Source organism: Ochotona princeps, chromosome X, assembly GCF_030435755.1.
Source record: "Ochotona princeps isolate mOchPri1 chromosome X, mOchPri1.hap1, whole genome shotgun sequence".
In the NCBI taxonomy this organism is placed as follows: Eukaryota; Metazoa; Chordata; class Mammalia; order Lagomorpha; family Ochotonidae; genus Ochotona; species Ochotona princeps.
Genome location: NC_080865.1, coordinates 53,932,159 through 53,946,129, shown reverse-complemented (window position 1 = coordinate 53,946,129; position 13,971 = coordinate 53,932,159). Strand labels below are relative to the sequence as shown.

General features: G+C 40.9%; 1 protein-coding gene across 1 annotated transcript; it reads right to left on the bottom strand.

The window, feature by feature from the left end:
• Window positions 1-468: 468 nt before the first annotated feature.
• LOC101533198 (UV excision repair protein RAD23 homolog A-like) lies at window positions 469-6,721 on the bottom strand. Its single transcript, XM_058659131.1, has 3 exons — window positions 6,682-6,721; window positions 6,472-6,531; window positions 469-1,382 (listed from the first exon to the last, which is right to left on the bottom strand). The coding sequence occupies exons 1-3, from the start codon at window positions 6,719-6,721 to the stop codon at window positions 469-471; spliced, it is 1,014 nt and encodes a 337-aa protein (XP_058515114.1).
• Window positions 6,722-13,971: the final 7,250 nt, after the last annotated feature.

Below are 13,971 nucleotides of genomic sequence, written 5' to 3'. Positions count from 1 at the left end.
GGGGCCCACCTCAGATGGAAAGATTGGACCACTAGAATGGAAGATCCAAACTCAATGCTGCAGTTCCCCTCATGGTGGCACAGGCAAGGCAGGAGTGTCCTCAAGCACTCTTTGGGGGATCGGAAAACGAGCAGTTTCTCCCCTTCTGGCTGCAGGGAGTTGGAACAGAGATCAAGATGGGTGTGTCTGTGGCTTCCTGGTCCTGCCAGGAACTATATCCCCATGCTTGGATATAAAGGAGGATGAGAACTGTCAGGCCTGGCACGCCTTAGAGCAACATTGGAACAGTTGGAATGGGGCTCAGGGACAGTGGAATCTGAGATGCTGCTTTTTTCCTCTTTTACACTTTTTTCTTAATGTTTCAATTTTTGCTACTAAAATAAATACAACCACACAAATATAGCTACACAGATTTTTTTTTCCTTTTATTGTTGAAACATGTGGAGTAGTGGCCTGGGCTTCCCAGTACTACTCATAATCTGAAAGTTGATTAAGAACATTTGCTGCTACATTTTCTTGTTTTTCACAAGTGAAATATATACGAGTTACAAGATTTTCTGGAAAGCCTAGCGCCGTCAGTCTTTCCAAAGCTTCTAGATCTTGATGGGTGATTTCATCGAATTGAGGAAACTCCTCTCCAAGGGCGATTTCCACTGGCTCCTCCTCCACGCCCTCCACCTGCACTTCGACTTCCAATTCGATCTCCATTTCCACGTCAGTGTCTGAATCGTCATCGTTGGTCTCCCCGAAGGGTTCATTCAACATTTGGATGAAGTGATCTGGGTGTTGTGCAATTTGCTGGGAAAGTTCAGGGTTGCCACGGCCCAGCTGCTGGAGGAGGTTGGGCAGCAGCTCCGGGTTCCGCTGAATCATCTGCCGCATACTCTGGAACTGAGGATATGAACGCAAGAAATTCAGAGGGTTGCTTGCTCTTGCCTCTGTGGTATGTTCAGCAACCTGGCGTTCCTGGGTCATCATGCGTTTGGGCTGGGACACCTCTGGAATTCCCGTGAGCAGGTACTCCACGGCCCGATGTGGGTTGTTATAGCTGGCCCTCAGGGCAGCTTGGACCTGTTCCTTCTCATAGCCCATTGACATTAGCTCCGACACCATGGTCTCATAGTTGGAGCCAGTAACCATTGTGGAGGCCGCGTCTTCCTCCTGCCGATGGACGTTAGTTGAAGCTGACGCAGAGCCACTCTGGGACTCTGGGGTTTCCATGACGTCTGACTCCTCTTCCGACATGCTCTGGTCCTCTTTGGAAGTCCCTGGGGACTCCGACATGATTGAGGAGCGGGCTGAGTTAAGAATCAACAGGACTTTAGCAGCAGAGCGACTGGCGCCGCTGGCAGCGCTGAGAAACGCCACCAGCCACTCTAGGCCTTGGTCATTATGAGAACCATAAAGTTCTTATCCACAAGAGTCGCTGATTGGACGCCACCACTCAACGTCATCACTCTGCGTCAGTACCCAGGAGCTGTTTTTGCCTGTGTGTATTTTTGACCTGCCATGTATAAAGTGTTATGGTCCCTCTGGGCTTTCATCTTCTTTTGAATCTTTACCATCTTGTCAGGCTCCATAGAAACCTGAAAAAATCTGCAGGATTTTCTGCAATGGTGGTGGCTAGCATGATCATCAGCATGGTCCTTGCTCTACTGTCAACCTGAAGTCCAGTGGCTTGCCACCTGTTTATTTTAGTGTGTATAAATTTACACAAGTATGTGCTTTTTGAAATATGTAGCTTTTCATCACTTATATGGTTTTTGTAATTTTTTTCTATTTCAAATGTAGTTTTAAGAGCAGTGTGACAGTTTCTACCATACCCACCTCCCTCGCTCACTACTGTCCTCCCACCTGCTTCTTATTTTTCTTTCAATTTTTACAATGACACACTTTTAATTTTCCTTAACCTCAACTAATTACCTTTTGAAAACAATCTCTTACTATGATCTTTCTATTTTTCGTTTGTTGAACTCTTATTTAATGGAACAGCAAATTTGATAATGAAAATTAAAAATATTTTATCATAAAACATTATTTTGTCCACCAATATAATGAAACTATTTTTCAAATGATACATAAAGTTTAAAGTTATAGAATGTCCGTAATTTTGTCAGTCTCTTTCACCCTCTAAATCTCTACAGGGTGAACTATATACTATAAATCTGATGGTCACTCAATTCTTTGAGCACCTGATCAGAATGGCTGGAATTGTCTGTTAAAAAATGCAAGCTTAAAAAAAAAAGAATAACTTTGGGGTAGATGGGATGCTTTCTGGTTTTATTAAGCATACCAAATTTTCAAAAGTGCCTTAGTAATGAGCTATAGCTTCTATGATCAAAGAATGCATAAAACCAAAGAAGATCAGTGGGAATAGTACCAGGGAAATGGGCTTGTCCTTTAGCGACTAGCAGAAAAAAAATCTTACTCATTGCTGTATAGATGATGTTTTTGGAATCAACAATAACGCCAACATCTTATTTTACTTATAAAGTAACTCATCTTCATTATTTAAAAAAAATATAAACAGGAAGATAATATAAAAATAAATGTCCATATGATCTCTAACAGAAGAAAACTATTATTGGAATCTTATTTCATTTTCCAGCCTTTACCTTGAAAAAAAATCCTTTAAATTATGTTACACATTGAAAATTAATTTCAAAGGAGATTGCCTTCTTTTGAGTGCAGTTAAGTCTGGTATAGTCACACAATGAAAAAGCATTTGCATGAAATAAGATGAGTAATTTTCTGACTGTGGAGCTCAGACTACATGGGATTAAATTCTAGCTCTATCACTTTTCTTCTGTTTGATTTTAGGAAGCCACTTAACCCTCTGCGCTTCAGATTGCTGGAGTGGGAGAATAGATTAATGCCTCATATTGTTGCAAGTACAGACTAACATACAGAAAGTATCTTGTCCACTGTAAGCAACCAGTAAATTACAGGTACTATAATTACATAAATATTGGCCAGCTTAGCTGAGTGAGGTATGAGATCCCATGTTCCTTGAAGATAACCTTCTGGATGTCTTTCTCAGCAAATTTTTGTATGCCTGTAGTGGATAATTAGCAAATATTGCACTTTATTCTCTGAGGATGTTTTTGTGTATTTATTTTCATTTCCCTGACTGAAATTTCCTACAAATGTTCTTGGAGCAGATCTCTTCCTAGCATTTCCTATCACATCCTTCATTTGTAGTCTACTACTCTTACTTACCATTTCCCAAGAACTGATTTTCTGTTAATTGATCTATTCCATAGGCATAAGCACACATATACAAGATGGTATGGAGAAAATACTTTTTTTTTTTTTTTTACAATTTACTATTCATTAAGGCAATAATTGTAGGCTAAAGCAAGCAGAACATGAATTTAACTTCATTTGGTATAAGTCTTCAAAGTTCAATTGTTCTTATAGTGTGTGTGTGTGTATGTGTGTGTGTGTGTTTATGTGTGTGTTTAGAGGTTCCAAACTCTCTTGGACTGATAAAAATTAATTTAAAAATTATGACAGTGTTTTATAGTCTTTATTTCTTATATAGGTTTCTAAATTCTTTTCAAATACATACTGATTTTCTAATGTTAGTTTTGTCAAATTTTTAAAAATTCCAGATATACTAAGGAGATATTTTATCCAGAGGAATTACTGCCATATAGGGAATGTGACTACTGCAATAGGAAAAATTTCCCAGGCATAACATCTGCAAGCATTTCGGAGGTTACAGGTTAAACATGGAGAGAGTTGAAATATCTGAGCATGGGCAGTGAGATGGAATGACTGGACAGTTGAGTAGAAATTTGCTTCCTTGGAGTCAACCTACTTTCTGCAGGAGCTGTCAAGTGCCAGGAGGTGGGCCAAACACACCATTTTGATGCTGGCTCAGCCAGAGCATGGGTCAAGTTTTAGGAACCTTTGAGAAAACAAAGTACCCTGACTCATATCGACTCAGGTTATGTTAGTGAACATTTCATCCAAATTAATGTGCTACAGTGAGTTGAAATTTGTTTATCTGGTACAAGTTTATATTTTACTCTTTCACAAGTATTGTCTTTTATGTGATTAGGTTTGTTTTCTTTTTATTTTAATATATTGAATATATCAAGGTAATTATAAGCACAGTTTTCATAAAAATATCACAGCCCTTTGTTCTAATCCTTTCGGGTTCTAATCTGCAGAGAAATATACATTGAATTTTGGTAGTTGCTTTATTTTACAGTGATTCTCATTTTTCCAACCATAGCAATAATAGGGAAAGATTCTTATTTATTAATATTTTCACATGGACTTTATTGATTTCCCGCTATAATAGGTGAAGATTTTGCAATTTTGTACCGCCTTTCTTCTTCAAATTGTTCACATCTCTATATAGTAAGTGTACATACATATGTACAGATATGTGTGCATATAATATGTATCTGATTGCAATACTTAAAACATTAACCAGAATTACTTTTCTTAAGTAATAACTATTAACTCCATATATATTATGATTAGGTACACTTTACATATATTCAGAATGTTTTTGGATATTTGTTTACAGCAAATTTCAGATACCCTTAATTTTTTTCCAGATACACTGTGACATTACTTGCCAAAGCATATGCTCTACTGAGTTTAATATTCCTGGGCATCTCTCTCCTGGATCTCTGCAGCATTGTGTTCCTATATTGCCATAAAATTGCTCCCCTGGAACTAATCTGCACATCATCCTTTCTGACACTCATTAGTCCCTAAACCTCCAAGATTAACATTTCATTGTTATACATATGCACAACAAAGTAGCCAGGCACCATCTTTTTTTTTATTAAGATTGATTTATGTACATAGAAAAGGCAGATCTACAGAAAGAAAGACATCTCCGGTTTACTCCTCAAATGACTGCAACAACCAGAACTGAGCCATTCTGAAACCAGGAGTCAGGAGCCTCTTCCGGATCTTCCACTGACTATTGCAAAGTCAGATAAACAGAGAAGAGGAGAAACAGAGGAAGATCCTCTGTCCAATGATTCAATCCCCAAGTGACCGCAAAGGTCTGTGCTGAGCCAAGCCAAAGCCAGGAGCCAGGAGCTCTTCCAGGTCTCCCAGGCAGGTGCAGGGTCCCAAGGCTTTGGGCCGTCCTTGACTGCTTTCCCAGGCCCCAAGCAGGGAGCTGGATGGAAAGTAGGGATGCTGAGATTAGAACCAGCACATTCAACACAAGGACTTTGGCTGCTAGCCCTACTGCACCAGGCACAGAATTTTTTTAAAAGGACTTTGCTTGTAAAAATGTTGGTTCTTCAGGAGAATGGCTATATTACTGTAAAGTGGAAAAGGAAAGATAGGAATAGAAATAAAGGTTTTAGTAAGTTGCAGAAGGTATGAGCAAGTCATAGAAGGCTTGAGAGGAATAAATGTTCTAAGATTTGCATGTGAGAAAATTGACCGTAATTTTTTTTCAATAATGGGTTTATTTTATTTTTGATGATGTTCACATAAGAAGGAAGCATGTCTATGTGGACTACTGATTACAGTGGGAAGAGTGAAGGAATAAGGGAAAGTGGATAAGAAAATTGCTTCAATTTTTTTTTTTCTTCCTGTACCTGGGGGAAGGAAAGAGAAGAGGAGATGGCTGAACTAGCAGGCTGACCTCATCAGTTCTTTGGGGCCTGGAAGGACAACTCAGTGTCATCCCAGGGTCCCCAATGTAGATGCTGTTCCAAGGATACTGCTTTAGTGGTTTTGAGCGTCCAGAGATGCTATTGATTTCACTGCTCCAAGGTTAAGGAAATCTTTCCAAGGTTCATTGGCTGATGTAGTCCACCTTAGGGTTTCCACTCGCCCGAGTACTTGCTGTCAAACCTAGGCTGGGAGAGTTGTCCATTTATTCTGCCATCCAGCCTCTGCCATGGTACTAGATGTCCTCTCCAGGCTTCAATGAGTTGTCATGTCCCCCATGTGCATCTGGGAATGCTGTTCACTGCACATACAGGCATCAGCAACATATATATATATATATATATATATATATATATATATATATATATATATATTCTCACACATGAACTCAGATACCAGATCCTGTGTTTTTTCCCCATGGTTGGAGTTTTGAGTCCAGTGATCCACCTGCTGTTGGGGGGAGTCCCAAAAGAAACCTTGCCTGAGGTAACCCCAGACCTGACTCCTTTGTGTGCCGGCCAGTGCAGGGTCCAGCTCTGTCTTCCAACATTAGCCTATATACACACTGGTGACTGAGGTCACCAGGTCAGTTTTGTGCTCAGTTCCATCTCATATGCAAACAAATGGATGCTATGGCCCAGCCCAACCCTGCCCACCGCACTTGGCTCTGACATACACCAGCAATAACTGCAGCCTAGTCAGAGCAATCCCCAGTAACCACCACCAGGCTTGCCCCAGCCCTGGTTCCTGTGCATGGTAGTATGTGGACAATCGCCTCTGCCTGCTACCTGGTAGGCATGGCTTACAGCTTACCTGCACACAACCTGAGGCACAGCTTGCAGCCTTGTGTGCAGAACATGATCTCTAAAATGACTGGAGGGTCAAAGGGGAATAGACGTGCTTTCTAGCCAATTAGAATGTCTTTGGTGGGTGGGGTGACTACTGGAAGATTCCTTCCTGCTCTCCCCTTTCTTAACCTTTATAAAAGTGGAATTTGTGCTGAATGAAACAGACCTCTCTCACCAGTTTGTCTCTGTTGCTTCTTGAGGTCAAAGAACACCATCGCCTCACCCTTGGTGGTCTCAGCGCCTGCTAGCAGGAATAAACCCAGAGATCAGTATGTGCAGCAAACTGGTCTAGTCCATCCCAGATCTCCTTCAACTCTCATACACATCAATGGGTGTTGCAGCCTAGATCAGAATCACGGACCCCCACTGTCCAGCACAGATTCATGCAGGTGGTTGCTACTACCTTCATGCCAGGCCCCAGCCCTGGTTCTCATGCTCACTGGTGAGGGCAGCAACCCATCAGTGGGGTGTCCACAGTCTCACTACTAAGCCCATTCCAAGCCTCAGATCTTACACATTACAGATGGTACCACGGACCAACTTGACAGGCCTTGCCTCTAGTCCTGGCACTCACCAGTTTATACTGTGCAAAGCCTGACCACCCTGAACCTATTCTGGCTCATGTACTAGTAGATACAGTTTCTTAGCCCAGCCTGGTTCTCCCACTAACCCGGCTCACACGCAGGCTAATGGGTTTAGTAGCTCTGCCCAGCTTGATCCGCCCCAAGTCTCAGTTCCCAACATTAATCAGTGGGAGCAATGCCCATCAAGGAAGCCCCACAGATACTCTAGCTGGTTTGCTGTCCCCCACCACCTGGTCTTACATGTGCTGGTGGGTTCTGAGGCCCAGTCTGGCATGGCCCCCCTCACCTTGACATTCACCAGTGGGTACTATAGTCTGGCTCAGCCCACCCTGCATCCAGTTCGTGCTGGTAGGTGCTGCCACTTAGCTCAGCAAGTCCCCAGTCCTGGCCCTAATGTGAACTGGCTGGTGTTGTAACCCAAACTGGCCTGTCCTGCACCCTGTTCTGGTTCTCATATCTGCCAGTGGGTGCTATGAACTGGCACAGGCTGGCCCACCTCCAGACCTGGTCCATATGTATGCCGGCAGATACTGTAACCTGGCGTGGTCGGGCTGCTCTCAGCCCTGCTAGGTAGGCCCCCGAGCACTAGATTTTGTGTGCACCTGTGGGCACTGGCTGGCAGTGATCAATGCTTACTATCCCAGCTAGGTGCCCCATGTGAGTGAGTGCGTTGATCTGACCCAGAAAGTACCTCCAGTTTCCCTCCTCCAAACTGCTGTGTCTCAGCCGTCTTAATTACCAGCAAGTGCAGTGTCCTTGTTGGTGGACAAGGTCATTCCCCACCTGTAATGTACTCCCTCAGCAATCCCCTGTCTCATACATCCCCATGCTCTCTTCCCTAAGCACTCCATAGTCTCTGTGCATATGAACATGTGGGTTCTCAAGCCTAGTCTTCAGGCGGCATGGCATGCTGGCCTGGACACCTGCCCACCCATCTGGGAACCAAGGTCTTGCAACGGCCCCAGACTTGGACCACCAGCACACCACATCAGCAGGCAGCCTGGGACCCTGCCCACTACGTGTCTGGGACCTAAGCACATGTACAAACCCCAGGCCTGCTCGCTGGGAAGAACAAACAACTGTGTTACTCTTCCCTACTATATGTCCCCCCTTCTTTTTTTTTTTTTAAACTAGGAAATACATTCTCATGATAGAGAAACCAAGGGTTTTCCTATTCTATCCTTCACTTCCGTAAATACTTCAGCTAAGTCCCAAGGGAGATTTTTACCATTTTTTTTGTGATATCTGATTATTTTTTTATAACCTATTGTAAGTTGATGTTCCTTCAGTAATATCTCATGTTTATGTGAAATATTCAACTTTCTTGCTAAAAAAATTAATTTTAGCTTTAAAAATTTTAAGCAGATCGTGGGCCTGGTATGATAACCTAGTGGCTAAATCCTCACCTTGCAACTGCCAGGATCCCATACAGACATGGGGTCTCGTCCCGGCTGCTCTCCTTTCCATCCAGCTCTCTGCTTGTGGCCTGGGAACACTGTCCCAAAGCCTGGGAACCTGTACCTGAGTGGGACACCTAGAAGTAGCTCCTGGCTTCAGATTGGCTTAGGTCAAGTTCTTGCGGCCACATGGGAGGTAAACCAGTGGACAGAAAATCTTTTCCTCTGTATCTCCTTCTCTCTGAAAATCTGACTTTCCAAAAAAGAATAAATCTTTAAAAAAATTATAAGCAGATTATGATGTAAAAGTTGTTTTTAACATAAATGATGTGGTTGCAACTTTATGAAAAAGTATAAAGCTTCTCTAGATTCTTGCTTAGAAAGTTCCTTTGCTTTTTGTTTTAATATTTATTTATTTTTGTCGGACTCTCAGGTTTAAAGAGAAGGAGAAGATATAAAGAGAAAGATCTTCCATCTGTTGGTTCACTCCACATGTGGCTGCAACAGCCAGAGCAGAGCCAATCCGAAGCCAGGAGTCTCTTCCAGGTTTCCCACACGGGTGCAGGGTCCCAAGGCTTTGGGCCATCCTCGACTGCTTTCCCAGGCCACAAGCAGGGAGCTGGATGGGAAGTGGAGCTGCCGGGATTAGAACCGGTACCCATATGGGATCCCGGGCATGCAAGGCGAGGACGTCAGCCACTAGGCTACTGTGCTGAGCTTAGTTCATTTGCTTTTCTTTCTTTTTTTTTTAAAGGTTTATTTATTTTTATTGCAAAGTCAGATACACAGAAAGGAGCAGAGACAGAAGAAAAGCTTCCATCCGACGATTAACTCCCTAAGTGAGCGCAACAGCCAGTTCTGCGCCGATCTGAAGCCAGGAGCCAGGAACTTCCTCCAGGTCTCCCACGCGGGTGCAGGATCCCAAGGCTTTCACAAACAGGCAGCTGGATGGGAAGCAGGACTGCCGGGATTAGAACCAGCGCCCATATGGGATCCCAGCGTGTGCAAGGCAAGGATTTTAGCCTTCTGTGCCATCCATACCCAGTTCTCTTGTTTTTAACGCTGATTTTTCCCATAATGAATTTAAGTTACAGAAAATTATTAAAATTATTTTCTTGCACCAAACTTTATAGTCCATTCAAGTTCTCTGAACAAAAAATTCTTGTCTCAACATCAAATATCCTAAAAACAGAATTGGAAATAACTTACATCAAATATCAGGTTAAAACTGGAAACAGTGTCTGGAAGGCATTATCCAGATATAAAAAAATATTTTAAAGCAATGTTTTGGTTATGAGCTGGGAAAATATGGCTTTAGGAAGACTGGTAAGAACATATAAAAATACTGCCAATACACTGTAGAAGTATAATTCCACTCATTGAATTGTAAGAAAAATCAGAAAAAAATTTAATATTAAAATAATACCCACATTCATAAAGTAATAGCTTATTTGCAACTATTTGTTTGGTTTTTATATTTTTCTGCATTTTTTTCCTTTTCATCATAGCAGGCTATTTTTATGTTTTAGTTCCACATTTCTTTAGTCCATAATTTATTTCATCACTCCTAATTAAGACTGCTGTGCTTATTTCTTTTTAAGATTTTTTTTTTATTGGAAAGGCAGATATACAGAGAGAAGGAGAGACAGAGAGGAAGATCTTCCATCCAATGGTTCACTCCCCAAGCGGCCGCAATGGCTGGAGCTGAGCCAGTCTGAAGTCAGGAGCCAGGAACTCCTTCTGGGTCTCCCATGCAGGTGCAGGGTCCCAAGGCTTTGGGCCGTCCTGCACTGCTTTCCCAGGCCACAAGCAGGGAGCTGGATGGAAAGTGGAGCAGCCAGGATTAGAATCGGCGCCCATATGGGATCCCGGCCAAGGCGAGGACTTTAACCACTACGCTATCGCGCTGGGCCCAAGCCTGCTGTACTTAAGATCCAAGGAAAACTTCTCATGGCTGTTCATTCACAGTGCTCAAAATAACCGCACCAGGGCCTGACACAGTAGCCTAGTGGCTAAAGTCCTTTCATTGCATGCACTGGGATCCCATATGGGCGCTGGTTCTAATCCCGGCAGCTCTGCTTCCCATCCAGCTGCCTGTTTGTGCCCTGCGAAAGCAGTTGAGGATGGCCCAAAGCCTTGGGACCCTGTACCTGCGTGGGAGACTCAGACGAAGTTCCTGGCTCCTGGCTTCAGATCGGCTCAGCTCTGGCCGTTGTGGCCACTTGGGGAGTGAATCAGTGGACGGAAGTTCTTTCTCTCTGTCTCTCCTCTCTCTGTATTATCTGACTTTCCAAGAAAAATAAATAAATCTTAAAAAAAATAACAGCACCATTCTTCACAATAACTTGAATCCTAAGGGGATCTCAAACCATCATTTCCAAGTACAATGTGATGCTTGTGTTTCCTTATGCAACTTCTTCTGCGATTATAGGTTCTATATGTTGTCTCCAAGCAGGCTGTACATTTTCTGGTTACAGTCATCATTCATCCATTCATCAAATACAGTGTTTATGGAATGCCTACTATAACTTGGCCCAAGGAGATACAATGGTGAATTAGAAAAGACATAGTCTCTCATGTGAACCAAGAAACACCTGTGCTGAGTCACATAACCTTGTGCTGGGTTCTCCTGCTGGCCATCTGTGTGACTTTGGGGAGCTAACAGTGTTTATCTCATAAATTTTCTTACATGATGTAAACCAAATTGTGAGCTGTCAACAAGTGTCAGAATTTCTTAACATATTTATTCATTGGATGCTGTGTTCATTGGTTCATTGGATGCTGTGTGTCTTTGAGTATATATTTCTTAAGTGAACTAAGTAAGTAAATGATTAGAAATTATGTGAGCGCTAAGGAATAAGTGAAAAGAGAATTTATCCAATCAGGAAATGAGTTTATTTTTTTACTTCTGTGCAGTATTTTTATTGAAAAGACTTCTTCAAGAAATGAACGACAAAATTTAAAGTTGTTGGGAGCAAATTGATTTTAATATGGCTAAAATAACATCTTTACTATGACTCTCTTTGTTAAGTGAAGCTAAGATGTCAATGTCCCTTCAATATCAAGTCCTACTTAATTTACATTTTGATAATAGCTTTGACAATACTCAAGAGACCATTAGATGCCCAAATCAAAGAGTTTCTGACTAATCAATAGGCTTTGTTCGAGATACAGGTTGCAGTTTAAATTAGAGTAAGGGGAAACAACCAAAATGCCCATCAACAGAGGATTGGATAAGAAAGCTATGGTTCATCTACTCCATGGAATACTACTCAGCTATTAAAAAAAACAAAATGCAGTTCTTTGTGGCCAAATGGGCCAAACTGGAAACCATCATGCTAAGGGAAATGAGCCAATCCCAAAAGGTTAAATACCACATGTTTGCCTTGATTTAAGATGATATGATGTTATGTATAACATGTTATGTTTTGAATGTTATATGTTGTGTATAAACTAAAATTGAAGTATAGGTGAGGTGGTCACAGAAGGTGGCTGGGAACTCGCATTTACTTTTAACATATTGGTTACTCATTACTATGTCAATTAATTCCATAATGATGTAAATTTTTGCTGATGGTATGTTGGAGCTTTCAATTGACTGGGATGATACTCTGCTGGCTCTGTCTTCAGACCAGAGAGGGTATACCTAAGAAGCCGTTGAACTTGACGGGACAATAAGATGCTGGACTCTATGTTTGGTATACGCTTGCAATGGGGGAATCTCAACTGAACTTGAGCTGTGGTTATGCAACAAGGTGGAGGAATCCACCATGGTGGGAGGGCTTGGGGAGGGGTGGGGAGAACCCAAGTATCTATGTAACTGTGTCACATAATACAATGTAATTACTGAAGTTAAATAATAAATAATTAAAAAAAATAATAATAAAATTGACGATCTTACTTTATTAAACTTCTGGAACAGAGCAAGTGGAAAACTTCAAAGATCCTGAGGAAAGTGCTGATATTATATGGATTGCTTCAAAGAAGAAATCGTGTAAATGTGAGATTGACTTCAAGTATGCTTTTCCTTCTCTATAAAAATTTTTACCCAAGTTTCTTGTTGTAAAACGTGTTTTTTGTGAATATCATGTTGTATGTTTTCTCATATGCGGATTTTCAGGTTCCTTATAACTTCCTAAGTGCCACACAGTCAAGATATAACAATATAGAGCCAAAACGTTAAGATTTCTATAGATTATCTAAGTGATGAACAGATGAATCTAGTTACAATGGAATGGAAGGGCTCTAACCCTGCTATTGTATTTAACAAGGGAACCTACAATAAAGAAAGACATTTCTTTCTTGGTGGAAAACTAGTAGTCGGCTTGAATATTACACTGCACCAGGTCACAAAGGTTTTCTTACCAGAAGATACTCAAAAATTTATCAATAGCCAGAGGTTTTTCTTCAATGCGATTGAATAAAATAGAGTCTCCAAAGAATTTATGAAAGGAACGTTCCAGGGGAAAAGTTTTCGTCTTCTTCAAAAATGAATGACTGTAGTCACAATGAACTTGTTTGTTACCTGACTGCAATTTTCTAAGAAGACTTTGTCTACTGTCTGTACCTATTCAGGGTTATTGCGAACTGTAACACTTTGAGGAAGGCAAAGTTTCTATAGATCAATATCATTTTACCTCATAAAAGAATAAAGCTTCAAACTCACTGATATTTTTCTTCCTCTAATATCATCATCCAATCTTTTCTTAGGGACTGAGTGTTTTTATCAAGAGGAAGGGAATCACACATAGAATCATAGGGGATATTAAGCTACATTGTTATCTTTAAAGAATGCTGCAATCCAAATGTCCCAGTCAATTAGCCTTTGGTGTGACCCAGGAGAAAGAAAAACTTTCAGAAGAGCCTGGGCAATTTTCTCTAAGTTAGATGATGATCAAAGTAAGCTGAAAGTTTAATTTGCGTTGTATAGGATTCAAGAATTCTCAATTGTACGTCCAAAGGGAGCCTTTATACACAAGCCCCACACAGCATATTCAATAGAAGTTTCCTAATTTATTTTAATCATTCTTACAAACTTTACACTTTCTTCAGCTTTAAAACTCTGTAGAGTTATACAACTTTATAATTTTCATAATTTATCAAACTAGTTAATGATAACCTGGGGATGAAAACCTCTATCATCAGGCACTAACTTGATGTTTGCTGATACAATCATTGAAAGTTTTAAAGTAAGGGATACTGAATACATCAAAGAAAAACAGATTGAGGTGGAGATGGTTGAGGTAGAGATGAAATGTGTTATCAATTCCTGATAAACATTTTATATTGTTTTACCTTGGTAAGATATTAATGAAGTGAAATGGATATTTTAAATGTGGTACTTAATATTTATTAAAAAGCATTTATATGAAAACACTTATGAGTATTGTGTAATAGTTAATGGTGTCTGAAAAAAATGCACATACATTTGTATAAACAACAGATAACCGAAAGTTTTAGACTAAATCCTGATAAATGCAATGC

Excerpts from the sequence above, each read along its gene's own strand:
- LOC101533198 (XM_058659131.1), bottom strand. The coding sequence starts at position 6,721 with ATGGTGTTCTTTGACCTCAAGAAGCAACAGAGACAAACTG. Across the intron at positions 6,532-6,681 it reads GAAGCAACAGAGACAAACTG|TCATTTTAGAGATCATGTTC; the intron begins GTGAGAGAGGTC and ends TTGACCCTCCAG. Across the intron at positions 1,383-6,471 it reads GTGCCTCAGGTTGTGTGCAG|GCCTAGAGTGGCTGGTGGCG; the intron begins GTAAGCTGTAAG and ends ATAATGACCAAG.